This window comes from Globicephala melas, chromosome 3, assembly GCF_963455315.2.
Source record: "Globicephala melas chromosome 3, mGloMel1.2, whole genome shotgun sequence".
In the NCBI taxonomy this organism is placed as follows: Eukaryota; Metazoa; Chordata; class Mammalia; order Artiodactyla; family Delphinidae; genus Globicephala; species Globicephala melas.
The window spans coordinates 152,012,911-152,029,658 of record NC_083316.1 but is presented as its reverse complement, the minus strand read 5'-3'; the positions used below and the strand labels follow the sequence as shown (position 1 = coordinate 152,029,658).

Sequence of the window (16,748 nt, the reverse complement as noted above, 5' to 3'; positions counted from 1 at the left end):
GTCCCAAGGCTGACTCTGATTGGCCAAACTTGCGTATAGCTTATCCCTGAACCAATCACTGTGGTCTAGAGATACCATGCTCTGATTGGCCAGACCTAGGCCACACCCCCAGCACTAGAACTGAGGGTAGAGTGGGCAGCACTAGAGACTCATGGAGCGGATGAAGGAGGAGTGGTTCCCAAAGGAAAAATCAGGGTGTCCTTACTGAACCAAGGAGGATGGTTGTTGGGCAGGAAAAATAATACATGCCCAACCTATCTCCCTCCTTTGTACTCCAGTTGCATATTTTAGCACCCCTTGGTTTAGTATTTTTAGTATTTTTTCCATGGGATAATTTACTTTCTTTGTAGGTAGAACTCTAAGATGGCCCCCAAGTTCCCTGGTGTAAACATACCTTCTCCCAGTCATTTAATCAAACACTAATCTAGATGCTTCTGTAGAAGAATGCTGCAAATGTAAGTAAGGTCCCAAATCAGTTGACCTTAAGACAGGGAGATGCTCCTTAGTGGGCCTGACCTAATCAGATGCGCCCTTAAAAGTGACAGGGTTCTTCCTGGCAAAAGAAATTCAAAGGGTAAGAGAGTCAACGTGGGGGAGATTCTCTGTTGTTGGCTTGGAAGATCGAAGGGTCTCTATGGCAAGAAATGCAGGTAGCTTCTAGCAGCTGAGGGCAGCCCCTGGCTTGCAAAGAAAAAGGGACCTCAGTCCTACAAACACAAGGAACTGAATTCTGCCAATGACCTGAATGACCTTGGAAGGGAATTTCCCCCAGAGCCTCCAGAAAACTTAGCCTTGATCTCAGTTTTGTGAGACCCTGAGCAGAAAACTGAGTCACGCAGTGCTGGACTTCTGACCCACAGATTTACGAAGTAATTAATGGGTATTATTTTAAGCTGCAAAGTTTGTGGTTAATTTTAGGCAGCAATAGAAAATGAATATACTTCTCCATGGACTCTAAGATTCCTAAAGTAGGGAGCTTCTCTTGGATCTCCTTAAACTCCTCATCCCCAATAGGACCCAAAACAAAGATGGTCCCTCTTCCTGCTTCCAGTTCCACTATCTGGGAAAGAGAGGAGGAGCCCCACTCCTTATTATGCTACTCCCACACACCAGCTCCCAACTTTCCCATCCTTGGGGGCCCACCAAGGAAACTCTCTGCTTGGCTTTCCATAAACAGCCCAGGAGGGCAGCTCGACCAATCTCTGCTTCCCAGGCCTCAGGGACCTTTGACCAGTTCTATTTTTTAAAAAAGTTATTATTTATTTATTTATTTTTGGCTGTGTTGGGTCTTCGTTGCTGCACACAGGCTTTCTCTAGTTGTGGCGAGTGGGGGCTACTCTTGGTTGTGGTGTGTGGGCTTCTCATTGTGGTGGCTTCTCTTGTTGTGGAGCATGGGCTCTAGGCATGCAGACTTCAGTAGTTGTGGCATGTGGGCTCCAGTAGTTGTGGCTCACAGGCTCTAGAGCTCAGGCTCAGTAGTTGTGGCGCACAGGCTTAGTTGCTCCGCAGCATGTGGGATCTTCCTGGATCAGGGCTTGAACCCGTGTCCTCTGCAATGGCAGGCGGATTCTCAACCACTGCGCCACCTGGGAAGCCCGACCAGTTCTATTGATCTGGACTCCTGGACAAGTGGTTGGACCAACAGACAGACCCCATGAGGGCTCTGCTGCTCCTGGGGGTCCTGCTGGTGAGCCTGGAGTCAGCAGTTTTGGTGAAGGCTGTGGGAACCAGGAGGGTTGTACTGGGATGGCCCTGGGGGGTCCCTATCACAGCCTTGGCCTCTGCCCATGACCTTTTAGTCTAGGTGATTGGAAGGCCTGTTTGGAAAGACTAGGCAAGCCTATAAGGCCAAAGTAGAGGAGAGAAAGACAGACAGTGCTGGTGGATATGAGGACATGGCCTGCATTACTGGGGGAGGGGGACCTTGAGGAGACAATGAGAGGAGGAAGGAGGGGTCCAGGCCTTCTGAGGAAATCTCTGCATTTCTGGACTGTGAAAGGAAGCTGGGGACTAGCATGGGATCGGGGCAGGCAACGACTTTCTGGGAAAATTCCCGGCTTTCTTCTCTCTCCCATAGACTCCACCTTGGAAAGCCCCCATGCAGAGCAAACAGGGAAGGAAGGATGGAGGAATGCTGTAGGAGGCAACCTCCTAGATGGTCCCCATTGATCCTCACCTCCTGGGATTCATGACCTTGAATAGTCTCTTCTAAAACTGATTCAGAGCTGTTCTGTGTGTCCAATAGAATACAGCAGAAATGATTGTGTTTGACTTCCAAGCCCAGATCTCCACCTTGGAAAGCCACTCTCTATGAACTCTCTAAGTTCATAGAGAGTGAGCGCACAGTGGGTAAGTAGCCTGGATCCACCTCCTGAGAGACCCTTGAACAGGGATGAGTATGGCAGGGAGTGTGCAGATTGTTAGTCTCTGGCCCTTGGGGTGAGGGGAAGGATCCTGGGCACTCTTCACTCTTATCCCCAGAGTTGTCTGGCTGGCATTCAGACCTGAGAGCCTACTATATGCCAGGTCTTGTGCGCATGGGTGCCGGGGATCCAGAGTGATAGTGAACTATGTGCTCCTTGAGGGCAAGGCTAGGGCTGTATCTGAGTGTCTGGTCCAGTACCTGCCAGTCTTCCTCGGTTTCCCCAGCCTCCCCCTTCCTTTCCTCTCCTCAATACATCTCGCAGGTATCAGTCATGCCACACAGAGGCCAGGGCCCTTGGCGGACAAGGAAGGATCAAGAGCAGGGCTCTGGAGCCCAAATTCCTCTGAATCCCAGCTTCATCACTTACGTGCTGGATGGCTCTGCACCAATGACTTGACTTCTCCAAGCTTAAATCCCCACCTGTAAAACGAGGCTGGTAATGGTAAAACTCTTAGGGTTGTGGAGAAGGGGAAATGAGTCATTAATCCCAGTGAGGCGCTCAGCCCACAGTTTGGTACATGGTAAATGCTTAAAATATATTGGCTTTTGTTATCAAGCTCCCTTTTAGATGGTAGATATCTGCCATCTTCCCCCTGCCATAACTCCTCATTTCCCGTATTCTTCCAGGCACTAAATATTTACCTAGAATTGTAAACTAGATTGAGCCTGCCCTGGCAAGCCTGCCCTGATGGGATCAGGCCCAGCCCCTTAGCATGACACTGAGGCAATCCTGAGTACCTCACCTCCTCTCCTCAGCACTCCACACCTAGCCAAACTGCTCTCCTCCCTCTAGCCTGACTCAACCTAGCTGCTCTGCCCTTGCCTAATCACCTACTTAGGGTTCTACTCTTCCGTGTCCATTCCATTTGCATCTTAAAGGTCCGTCTCAGACCCCTCTCTCTTCCTTTAATGTCCTGTCCCTGATTTGGCCCTCAGCACAAGCGTCATTGGGCCTCTAATAACAAAATAGCAGCTAATGTACTATGTGCCAGACTCTGTGTAAGTGTTTTATAGACACAATCTCATTTAAGTTTCACAACACTCCTCTGAAATAGAGTCAATTCTCATTATTCGTGGTAGTCATGTTCTATAAAGTCACCATGAACACTGAATTAGCAAAAACTGAACCATTGCTCCTAGAGGAAATATAGGGTTAGGTTTCTGTTAGCTCTGGTCACAACATTTTCATCAACATATAACCTTGTTTTATGTGTGATTCTGTTTAAAGACACCTTACTTAATATATATTGTTGATTCATTGATATTGAATTCATGGCCAGCAGCACTATAGCTCATGCCTGGACGAAGCTTATCTAACCCACAAGTGTTCTACATAATGTACATCACAGCCCTTTTGCACTTCGGAACACTGGACAGCACTTCAGCACTCTATTTGGGGGCCATTTTCAACAGCAAAATCAGGTATCAAAAGCACAAAATTTGAGGGCTTCCCTGGTGGCGCAGTGGTTGAGAGTCCGCCTGCCGATGCAGGGGACATGGGTTCGTGCCCCGGTCCAGGAAGATCCCACATGCCATGGAGCGGCTGGGCCCGTGAGCCATGGCTGCTGAGCCTGCGCATACGCGCCCTGTGCTCCACAATGGGAGAAGCCACAACAGTGAGAGGCCCGCGTACCACAAAAAAAAAAAAAAAAAAGCACAAAATTTGAAAAACATGGCACTAAATAGAGCATGAAAAGTACACTTCTTGAGAAGTAAGAAGAACTACAGTCCTGCAGCCTGTGGAACAAAAACCACATTCAGAGAAAGATAGATAAGATGAAAAGGCAGAGGGCTATGTACCAGATGAAGGAACAAGATAAACCCCCAGAAAAACAACTAAGTGAAGTGGAGATAGGTAACCTTCCAGAAAAAGAATTCAGGATAATGATAGTGAAGATGATCCAGGACCTCGGAAAAAGAATAGAGGCAAAGATTGAGAAGATGCAAGAAATGTTTAACAAAGATCTAGAAGAATTAAAGAACAAACAGAGATGAACAATATAATAACTGAAATGAAAAATACACTAGAAGGAATCAATACCAGAATAAGTGAGGTAGAAGAACAAATAAGTTACCTGGAAGACAGAATGGTGGAATTCACTGCTGCGGAACAGAATAAAGAAAAAGAATGACAAGAAATGAAGACAGCCTAAGAGACCTCTGGGACAACATTAAACGCAACAACATTCACTTTATAGGGGTCCCAGAAGGAGAAGAGAGAGAGAAAGGACCCAAGAAAATATTTGAAGAGATTATAGTCAAAAAATTCCCTAACATGGGAAAGGAAATAGCCACCCAAGTCCAGGGAGGGCAGAGAGTCCCATACAGGATAAACCCAAGGAGAAACACACTGAGACACATAGTAATCAACTTGGCAAAAATTAAAGACAAAGAAAAGTTATTGAAAGCAGCAAGGGAAAAACGACAAATAACATACAAGGGAACTCCCATAAAGTTAACAGCTGATTTCTCAGCAGAAACTCTACAAGCCAGAAGGCAGTGGCATGACATATTTAAAGTGATGAAAGGGAAGAACCTACAACCATGATTACTCTACCTGGCAAGGATCTCATTCAGATTCGTTGGAGAAATCAAAAGCTTTACAGACAAGCAAAAGCTAAGAGAATTCAGCACCACAAAACCAGCTCTACAACAAATGCTAAAGGAACTTCTCTAAGTGGGAAACACAAGAGAAGAAAAGGACCTACAAAAACAAACCCCAGACAATGAAGAAAGTGGTAATAGGAACATACATATCAATAATTACCTTAAACGTGAATGGATTAAATGCTCCAACCAAAAGACACAGGATTGCTGAATGGATACAAAAACAAGACCCATATATATGCTGTCTACAAGAGACCCACGTCAGACCTAGGGACACATACAGACTGAAAGTGAGGGTATGGAAAAAGATATTCCATGCAAATGGAAATCAAAAAAAATCTGGAGTAGCAATACTCATATCAGATAAAATAGACGTTAAAATAAAGAATGGTACAAGAGACAAGGAAGGAAACGACATAATGATCAAGGGATCAATCCAAGAAGAAGATATAACAATTATGAATATATATGCACCCAACATAGGAGCACCTCAATACATAAGGCAACTGCTAACAGCTATAAAAGAGGAAATCAACAGTAACACAACAATAGTGGGGGACTTTAACACCTCACTTATACCAGTGGACAGATCATCCAAACGGCAAATTAATAAGGAAACACAAGCTTTAAGTGACACAATAGACCAGAGAGATTTACTTGATATTTATAGGACATTCCATCCAAAAACAGCAGATTACACTTTCTTCTCAAGTGTGCACAGAACATTCTCCAGGATAGATCACATCTTGGGTCACAAATCAAGCCTCAGTAAATTTCAGAAAATTGAAATCATATCAAGCATCTTTTCTGACCACGACGCTATGAAATTAGAAATCAATTACAGGGAAAAAAATGTAAAAAACACAAACACATGGAGGCTAAACAGTACGTTACTAAATAACCAAGAGATCACTGAAGAAATCTAAGAGGAAATCAAAAAATACCTAGAGACAAATGACAATGAAAACACGATGATCCAAAACCTACGGGATGCAGCAAAAGCAGTTCTAAGAGGGAAGTTTATAGCAATACAATCCTACCTTAAGAAACAACAGACATCTCAAATAAACAATCTAACCTTACACCTAAAGGAACTAGAGAAAGAAGAACAAACAAAACCTAAAGTTAGTAGAAGGAAAGAAATCATAAAGATCAGAGCAAAAATTAATGAAATAGAAACAAAGAAAACAATAGCAAAGATCAATAAAACTAAAAGCTGGTTTTTTGAGAAGATAAACAAAATTGATAAACCATTAGCCAGAGTCATCAAGAAAAACAAGCAGAAGACTGAAATCAGTAAAATTAGAAATGAAAAGAAGTTACAACAAACACCGCAGAAATACAAAGCATCCTAAGAGACTACTATGCCAATAAAAGCAACTCTATGCCAATAAAATGGACAACCTGGAAGAAATGGACAAATTCTTAGAAAGGTATAGCCTTTCAAGACTGAAGCAGGAAGAACTAGAAAATATGAACAGACTAATCACAAATAATGAAATTGAAACTGTGATTAAAAATCTTCCAGCAAACAAAAGTCCAGGACCAGATGGCTTCACAGGTGAATTCTATCAAACATTTAGAGAAGAGCTAACACCCATCCTTCTCAAACTCTTCCAAACAATTGCAGAGAAAGGAACACTCCCAAACTCATTCTATGAGGCCACCATCACCCTCATACCAAAACCAGACAAAGACACTACAAGAAAAGAAAATTACAGACCAATATCACTCATGAATATAGATGCAAAAATCCTCAACAAAATACTAGCAAACAGAATCCAACAACACATTAAAAGGATCATACACCATGATCAAGTGGGATTTATCCCAGGGATGCAAGGATTCTTCAATATACACAAGTCAATCAATGTGATACACCATATTAACAAACTGAAGAAGAAAAACCATATGATCATCTCAATAGATGCAGAAAAAGCTTTTGACAAAATTCAACACCCATTTATGATAAAAACTCTCCAGAAAGTGCACATAGAGGGAACCTACCTCAACATAATAAGGCCATATACGACAAACCCACAGCACACATCATTCTCAATGGTGAAAAACTGAAAGATCAGGAACAAGCAAGGGCAAGGATGTCTACTCTCACCACTATTACAACATAGTTTTGGAAGTCCTAGCCACATCAGTCAGAGAAGAAAAAGAAATAAAAGGAATACAAATTGGAAAAGAAGAAGTAAAACTGTCACTATTTGCAGATGACGTGATACTATACATAGAGAATCCTAAAGATGCCACCAGAAAACTACTAGAGCTAATCAATGAATTTGATAAAGTTGCAGGATATAAAATTAAGGCACAGAAATCTCTTGCATTCCTATACACTAATGATGAAAAATCTGAAAGAGAAATTAAGGAAACACTTCCATTTACCATTGCAACAAAAAGCATAAAATACCTAGGAATAAACCTACCTAGGGAGACAAAAGACCTGTATGCAGAAAACTATAAGAAACTGATGAAAGAAATTAAAGATGATACAAACAGATGGAGAGATACACCATGTTCTTGCATTGGAAGAATCAATATTGTGAAAATGACTATACTACCCAAAGCAATCTACAGATTCGATGCAATCTCTATCAAATTACCAATGACATTTTTTTACAGAACTAGAACAAAAAAATCTTAAAATTTGTTTGGAGACAAAAAAGACCCCGAATAGCCAAAGCAGTCTTGAGGGGAAAAAAACGGAGCTGGAGGAATCAGCCTCCCTGACTTCAGACTATACTACAAAGCTACAGTAATCAAGACAATATGGTACTGGCACAAGAACAGAAATATAGATCAATGGAACAGGATAGAAAGCCCAGAGATAAACCCACGGACATATGGTCACCGTATATTTGACAATGGAGGCAAGGATATACAATGGAGAAAAGACAGTCTCTTCAGTAAGTGGTGCTGGGAAAACTGGACAGCTACATGTAAAAGAATGAAATTAGAACATTACCTAACACCATCACAAAAATAAACTCAAAATGGATTAGAGACCTAAATGTAAGACTGGACACTATAAAACTCTTAGAGGAAAACATAGGAAGAACACTCTTTGACATAAATCTCAGCAAGATCTTTTTTGATCCACCTCCTAGAGTAATGGAAATAAAAACAAAAATAAACAAATGGGACATAATGAAACTTAAAAGCTTTTGCACAGCAAAGGAAACTACAAACAAGATGAAAATACAACCCTCAGAATGGGAGAAAATATTTGCAAACGAATCAACGGACAAAGGATCTCCAAATATATCCAAAATATATAGACAGCTCATGGAGCTCAATATTAAAAAAACAAACAACCCAATCCAAAAATGGGCAGAAGACCTAAATAGACATCTCTCCAAAGAAGACATACAGATGGCCAAGAAGCACATGAAAAGCTGCTCAACATCACTAATTATTAGAGAAATGCAAATCAAAACTACAGTGAGGTATCACCTCACACCAGTTAGAATGGGCATCATCAGAAAATCTACAAACAACAAATGCTGGAGAGGGTGTGGAGAAAAGGGAACCCTCTTGGCACTGTTGATGGGAATGTAAATTGATACAGCCACTATGGAGAACAGTATGGAGTTTCCTTAACAAACTAAAAATAGAATTACCATATGACCCAGCAATCCCACTACTGGGCATATACCCAGAGGAAACCATAATTCAAAAAGACATATGCACCCCAATGTTCATTGCAGCACTATTTACAATAGCCAGGACATGGAAGCAATGTAAATGCCCATCGACAGACGAATGGATAATGATGTGGTACATATAAACAATGGAATATTACTCAGCCATAAAAAAGGAATGAAATTGGGTCATTTGTTGAGACGTGGATGGATCTAGAGTCTGTCATACAGAGTGAAGTAAGTCAGAAAGAGAAAAACAAATATCATATATTAATGCATATATGGAACCTAGAAAAATGGTACAGATGAACCAGTTTGCAGGGCAGAAATTGAGACACAGATGTAGAGAACAAACGTATGGACAACAAGGGGGGAAAGTGGCAGGGGTGGTGTGGTGTGATGCATTGGGGGATTGGGATTGACATATATACACTAATATGTATAAAATGGATGAGTTATGAGAACCTGCTGTATAAAAAAATAAATAAAATTAAAAAAAAAAAGACACTTGTTTACAGTAGGAGTTGAAACAAGATGCAGAGCATCACCTTGTTTGACCTCAGCTGGGAATGTGCACTTCAGGTGACTCAAATTTTTCACCGCTCTGTGCATGTCCACAAATGACAGTGAAAGCCCCTTGAGTATTGGTTTGGGGTTACAGATAAATTTTAGCAAGAAGTGCAGATAAGCAAATACAGAATCTGAATGAGGCTCAATTGTACTATTTTTAAAAATTACAATAGCAATATTTTTATTGTAAAAACTTTATAAATTACGGAAATAGAAAAGAAGGAAAAGTCACCCATAATCCACTATCTTCCAAAAACCACTGTTACAAATTTTGGAGATTTCTTTCTAGATTTACTTTTTATGCATATGTAAACATATTTTTACAAAAATAGGACCATACTGACATGCTGGGTTTTTAAATAAATAAATAAATTTATTTATTTATTTTTGTCGGAGTTGGGTCTTTGTTGCTGCGCGCGGGGTTTATCACTAGTTGCCGCGAGTGGGGGCTACTCTTCATTGCGGTGCGCAGGCTTCTCATTGCGGTGGCTTCTCTTGTTGCAGAGCATGGGCTCTAGGCATGCGTGCTTCAGTAGTTGTGGCTCACGGGCTGTAGAGCGCAGGCTGAGTAGTTGTGGCGTACAGGCTTAGCTTCTCTGCGGCATGTGGGATCTTCCCGGACCAGGGCTTGAACCCGTGTCCCGGGCATTGGCAGGTGGATTCCTATTCACTGCGCCACCAGGGAATCCCCGTCTCAACCATTTTTAAGTGTACAGTTCAGTGATATTAAGTACACTCGTATTGTTGTGCAATCATTACCACCATCTATCTCCAGAATTCTTTGCATCTTGCAAAACTGAAACCCTTCATCTGTACTATGTATGATTTTTGCCATTTTTAACAGATGAGAAAACTAAGGCTCAGAGTGGTCAAGTGACTTCAACATTCAACAAGTATTTATTAAGTGCCTACTTTGTAGCAAGCACTCTTCTAGGCCTGGAGGCTGCAGACTTGTCTAAAGTCACGCAGTTAGTAGTTGGTGGAGTCAGGAGTCCACCAACTGACTCCAGAAACCCAACTCTTAAGCAGGATGTGGTCTTGAAGGCACAATGATCTTTTCAAAGGTCTATCCTTTTTCCAACCAGACTCTGAGGGGTGGTACCTGGGCAATGGGGCATGGGGAAAGTCATTAAGGAGTGTGTTACCCCTGCAGTTCTCACTGTCACTGGGGAGCCCTGCCACTTCCCCTTTCAGTACCACTGGTAGCTGTATCACAAATTTATCCACAGAGGCTGGCCTGGCCCCGACCCTGGTAAGACTACCCTGGAAGGGTTGGAGCAGGGGTCTGGGGGAGGTAGACTCTGCCCATCCTTCTGTCCAAGGAACCCTGCTTGGAGAGAAGGGGCTGTGATAGGGAAGGGCAGCCCAGCCTCTTGGGCAGAGCTAGGAAGCTTCATCTCTTTCTTTCTTTTTTTTTTATTTATTGAAGTATAGTTGATTTACAATATTGTGTTGGTTTCAGGTGTACAGCAAAATGATTCAGTTATGTATATATATTTTTTCAGATTATTTTCCATTATAAGTTATTACAAGATATTGAATATAGTTCCCTGTATTATACAGTAAATCCTTGTTGCTTATCTATTTTATGTATAGTAGTGTGTATCTGTTAATCTCATATTCCTAATTTATCACCCCCACCCCCGTTTTCCCCTTTGGTAATTGTAAGTTTGTTTTCTATGTCTGTAAGTCTGTTTCTATTTTGTATATAGATTCATTTGTGTTATTGTTTAGATTCCACATATAAATGCTATCACATAATATTTGTCTTTCTCCATCTGACTTACTTCACTTAGTATGGTATTCCCTAGGTCCAACCATGTTACTGAAAATGGCAATATTTCATTCTTTTTTAATGGCTGAATAATATTCCGTTGTGTATATACCACATCTTCTTAAACCAATCATCCATTGATGGGCACTTGGGTCACTTCCATGTCTTAAGCCTTATCTCTGTCTACAGGTGTGCTACCACCCCCAACTTCAAGAAGGATCAGCGATGTGGGCATACTGCCTGGAGCCAAAGAAAGTGAAAGGTGCCACACAACCTTTGGCGTGGCACAGGGCCCTCTCCCCGACCCTAGCTACTCTCCTGGGTATCATCAGATCTAAAACATATGGGACTCTGGGCCCACCTATCTCCTTCCCTCCCAGAGGGAGAAGTTCTAAGAGGGGGTAGCCCCATTTTTCAGGTGGGTAAACTAAGGCTTGGAAATTTGGAGGGCCAAGGTCAAAAGACAAGCAGGTTTGGGTAGGGACTTGGCCCCATTTGTTTGATTCAGGCTCCCCACTCTTTCTCCCCCTGTGTTCATCTCTCAGATCACTGCAGCAAACACAAACCCTGCCAGAAAGGAGAGACCTGTGTGAACATGCCAAATGGCCCACACTGCATCTGTCCAGATCACTTCACTGGGAAGCACGGCCAGAGAGGTAAGGAGATGCTGAGGCCAGGGGAGGGGCTGCTGGGGAACAGGGGCAGCCACGGGCCTACTGAAGAGGTCCTGTGGATTCCCAGAGATTTGGCATGGTCCCACACTCTCCTGAGACTACCCTACCCCTTTGTCCCCAGAGAAGTGCTTTGAGCCCCAGCTTCTTTGGTTCTTCCAGGAGAATGAAATATGGCACAGGCTTGAGCTGGCAGGTGTAGCCAAGTGCCAGTGCAATGGTCCGAATGCCCAGTGCAAGCCACTGGCCAGCCAGGGTGAGTAGATCGGTGGGGAGCTGGCCAGGGAGGAGGGCAGAAGGTGGGAAAGAAAGGCTGGCAGGAGGTCAGGTGGTGTGCCAGCGTAAGAGGGAGCTCTCTGGGTAGGGGGGGGCGGGGGTCTTTGAGCCTAGGGGTGGCTCAACATGCTCCTTCTCCCAGTCTGCCGTACCAACCCATGTCTCAATGGGGGCAGCTGCCTACAGGCGGAGGGCCACCGCCTGTGCAGTTGCCCCACGGGCTACGCTGGACGCTTGTGCGAAGTGGGTGAGTTAGGGTGTCTGGGAAGCAGAAGCCCCGCCCCCACGTGGGAAGGGCTTGCAGAGAGGGAGGAGGGAGAGTGGAGAAGTGGGTGAGAGAGCGGCAGGAGACCGTTCCATACCCTAGCTGTAGGGAACCTTCTCTCTCCCCAGACCACAAGGCGAACTGTTACGACGACCGCGACTACGGGCTCAGCTACCGCGGCGTGGCCCGGACTAAGCTCTGGGGTGCACCCTGTCAGCCGTGGGCCTCCGAGGCCACCTACTGGAATGTGACCGCAGAGCAAGCGCTGAACGGGAGACTGGGCGACCACGCCTTCTGCCGGTGCGCGGGTGGGGCAGGGCTGGGCGTCTCTTTCCGCCCCAGGGCCCTCTAGGGCTTCTCAACCACCCCCACCCCGTGGTTGCAGGAACCAGGACAACGACACCCGCCCGTGGTGCTTTGTTTGGAGAGGCGACCGACTAAGCTCGAATTATTGCCGCCTGGCACTGTGCCAGGCCCCAGCCCCGGCGGCGCCCCAAATCCCTCCTCCGATCCGGATCTCATCTGGGCACCAGTACTTCCCTTTGCCCTCGCTTTCGGCTTTGCAGAAACCTCAGTCCACGACCCAGACCCCGCTTCGACCCCTGACCTCAGGTTGTTGGGAAAAGTTAAGAATCCGAGCAGAGAAAGCACGGGACGAGCTACATTCCAAGATCGTGGGTCTCCCGGCCCTCAGCCTGGGCTTCTCCCACAGGCTGGTGCTCGCCGCCCGAGCAGCGGACTCCCCTGCCCAGCGCGGGCCCGGCGGGCTGTGGACGGTGGCTCCACAAACGGCTGTCCTCGCTGAGCCGCGTCGTCGGGGGACTGATGGCGCTCCCCGGGGCGCACCCCTACATCGCCGCGCTGTAACAGGGCCAAAATTTCTGCACCGGCAGCCTCATCGCCCCCTGTTGAGTGCTGACCGCGGCTCACTGCCTGCAGAACCGGCGAGTGCCTGAGCGCTCAGCTCCCGGCCCTGGATCCCTAGCTCCTCTCTCCTGTGCCCAGCTTCCGCGCGACACCTGAACACGTGCCCTACCTCTACGCGTCCCCTACCTCTACGCGTCCCCGCCCACCTTTCCCCCTTCTCCCTTTCAGAGCTCCCCAGGAGGAAGCTGAAACCCAAGAAGGGGCTCGGAAAGAGGAGGGTCCCGCAGGATGCCTGTGGCCGGCTCTGAGCACGCTTCCTTTTCCCGACCCTGCCCCCAGACCTGCGCCAGAGGAGCTGACAGTGGTGCTCGGCCAGGACCGCCATAACCAGAGCTATGAGCAGTGCCAGACGCTGGCCGTGCGTGCCTACCCCCTGCACGAGGCCTTCTCGCGTTATCACCTACCAGCACGACCTGGGTGCGTGGGGGCGCCCCAGCGGGGATCAGGGGAAAGGGTGGGCGGGGCTCGAAGTCCTAGCGTCCCGGTCTCATGCTCCTCCCCGCTTGGGTTAGCTCTGGTGCGCCTGCAGGAGAGCGCTGAAGGCTGCTGCGCGCACCCGTCGCCTTTCGTTCAGCCAGTGTGCCTGCCAAGTAGCGCCGCCCTCCCGGCCGAATCTGAAGCCGCGCTCTGCGAAGTGGCCGGCTGGGGTCACCAGTTAGAAGGTAGGCAGAACCGCTAGGGGTGGGAGGGAAACCTCTGGCCACCGGTGTAGGCAAGAGAAGGCCGCAGGTTTGGTACCGCCAGGGACAGGTGGGGCCGACCTGGTGGGTTGTGAGGACGTGCAGGGCCCTTGTCTCTGCAGTCTGCTTCTCCAAGAGCTTGGTATTCACTGTTGGGGGGCGTCCCCAAATCTGAGGCGTATCGGGAGAATCGCACTTTCTCTTGATTCCCTCTGGGCACAGGGCTGCAAGGGCTACTAGGACGCTGGCCCGCGCTGGAGCAGTAGGTGGGCTGGATGGGGACCAAGGTTTTGAGACACTGGATGGGAAGTTGGGGTGGGGTTCCGAAGCAGTCCTGCTTCCTCCTGGTTCATTCACATAACCGCTCCTCTCTGGCCTCAGTTTTCTCGTCTATGAAATAGTGTTAAAGGCAACTCACTCTCTCTCGGGCTTGTTGCGAGGGAGGCAGGAGATTAGCGGGTTTGGAAGAGCCTGGCGCAGCCAGGTCCATGGCTTGGGCGGAGAGGAGTTGGGAGGGGTGTGAGGAAGGCGCTCTCGGTTCGCAGGGCCAGGGTAATACTCCAGCTTCCTGCAGTAGACTCAGGTGCCGCTCATCCATCCGGAGCGTTGCTCCGCCCCCGACGTGCACGGAGCCGCCTTCATCCCCCGGCATGCTCTGCGCTGGCTTCCTCGAGGGTGGCACTGACGCGTGCCAGGTGAGCCCTTGGATCCACTTGGTGCCCTCCTCCAACCCGGTCAAGTGCAGACCTCAAGCCAAGGGCGCTGAGCCGCGTGTCCCCGACCCAGGGTAACTCCAGGGGCCCTCTGGTGTGTGAGGATGAGACCGCAGAGCGCCAGCTCATCCTGCGAGGCATCGTCAGCTGGGGTTCAGGTTGCGGCGACCACCACATGCCAGGTGTATACACCGACGTGGCCAACTACCTAGCCTGGATCCGGGAGCACACCGCTTCCTGACCGCCCCGGGACTCGTCTTTCCCTCCTGGGCAATTCTGGAATGGAAGTGTGGCTGAGGCTTGATCATGGATAGCAAGGAATGTGTTCCATTCCCCCCAGCGCTGCCAGCCCGGCTCCAGGCATGGCATAGAAATCAGTAAAGTGCTTTTGAAGATGCTTGAAAGGCACAGCTCTTCAGGTGTCCCGTCGGGAAATGCCAAGATAGTATACCGGTGCTCAACTTCTCCACACCCCTTCAGAGAACAGAATCTATTGAGATCTGATGCAAGGTTTAGATTCATGTCCAGCTGACATTTACTAAGCCACACTGTGTACCAAACCTGTGCAAGGTGACTCCACATGTATGAAACTCATATTTTAAGTTTATAGAACAGGAGTTCTCAACCTCGACTGTACATTGGAATCACCATGGGGAGCTTTTGGAACCTATGCCCAACATCCACCTCAGGCCAATTAAATCAATATTTCTAGGGAAGGGGGGTGGGTGGGTAGCCATTTGTTTTGTTTTGTTTTTTTACAAACAGAAAAAAGTGAAATGTTTATTTGGCAGAAAACTTTTGAAGTTAATAAAGAAATGACAATAACTGGTACACACATTAATTCAAAATATTTCTACTAAGCACCAAATAGAATAGTTCCTGAACTTTTCACTAAGAACCTCTTTCATTACTGAAAGAATGCTAAAATGTAATCAATTTAGTTAGGTTTTTAATCAAGAAATCTAAAGCTGCCAATCAGAGCTTCTAATTGGCATGAGATGACCAGGTTAACAACCTTGAAATCAGATAATGTGATTAAAAACAACTTTTAAAAGCTTTGTTTAGGGCTTCCCTGGTGGCGCAGTGGTTGAGAGTCCACCTGCCGATGCCAGGGTTCATGCCCTGGTCCGGGAAGATCCCACATGCCGCGGAGCAGCTGGGCCCGTGAGCCATGGCTGCTGAGCCTGCACGTCTGGAGCCTGTGCTCCGCACCGGGAGAGGCCACAACAGCTAGAGGCCCACATACCGCAAAAAAAAAAAAAAAAAAAAAAGCTTTGTTTAACTATATACTCCGAATGAGAGAATTCGTTGCCTCCGGCTGTGTACCATACACACACATACACAAACAAAAATAAGTACTAAGTTATTATATATAAAAGATAATAAACGGTCCCTGCATATTCAGAGCGGAATAATGCCTACTTCTCATGAGGAACAAGGAGACAGATTACTAACTCCAGAGGGAGAATCAAGCAAGGCTGGCAGAAGAGACAAGAAGTCCTGTGTCCTGTGGATACGACGGAGAGGGCCTTTGGAGGCTGCAGAGACCAGGTGGCGTCCAGGCCAGAGGGGAACTTGAGTGGATGTCAAGGTGGGTGGGACAGGGCCTTCAAGGCTGGAGAAAAAGCGAGCCAAGACACCGAGTCACAGAATTACTGCCTGTTCAAGAGACAGTGCAGCACTTGGTGAGAGAGAAGGGGTGTAATCTAATGAGGGAATGTGAACAACAGAGAAAGGAAAGCCTCATCCAAGGAGACCAGGCACAATGCTGGTTTGTATTTCTCAACAGCGGTTCAACAGAGAATCTGAGGTGGCCTCTGCGGCTGGCAGAGGGTAAAATATCTTCCCAAACACCGGGTCTCCCATGCACCCTGCAGCCAGCCTCCCACCTCGAGGCCCCAGTCCCTTGGAATCAACACCACCCATTAGCAAGAAATTCATTAATGGAAAAATCTGCTCCAAATAGCAGAACAAACAAACAAAACTCAAAACTCAGAGATGATTACAGCAAACTTTAACCCTCATACTTCACCTATGCCCCTATTGAGATCAGGGTCCGCTCTGTTACTTAAACTGATTATTGAGGAAACGAATATCACTAGCATATCACTGCTCCTACCACCCCCAAAAGTAAATAAACACTACACAAAATATAAACTTACCCCAAATAAAAGTCAACATTAACTT

General features: G+C 46.5%; 1 protein-coding gene across 1 annotated transcript; it reads left to right on the top strand.

Moving 5' to 3' along the window:
• The first annotated feature begins 1,654 nt into the window (after positions 1 to 1,654).
• Positions 1,655 to 14,938, top strand: F12 (coagulation factor XII). The gene is given in 18 exon segments (XM_060295534.1): positions 1,655 to 1,711; positions 2,078 to 2,111; positions 2,326 to 2,349; positions 10,409 to 10,526; positions 11,219 to 11,255; positions 11,258 to 11,291; positions 11,575 to 11,685; positions 11,825 to 11,956; positions 12,119 to 12,223; positions 12,370 to 12,541; positions 12,627 to 12,856; positions 12,954 to 13,185; positions 13,448 to 13,559; positions 13,561 to 13,585; positions 13,681 to 13,830; positions 14,394 to 14,491; positions 14,493 to 14,543; positions 14,635 to 14,938. Coding segments are annotated over 18 exon segments (1,890 nt in total). The 3' UTR covers positions 14,803 to 14,938.
• Positions 14,939 to 16,748: the final 1,810 nt, after the last annotated feature.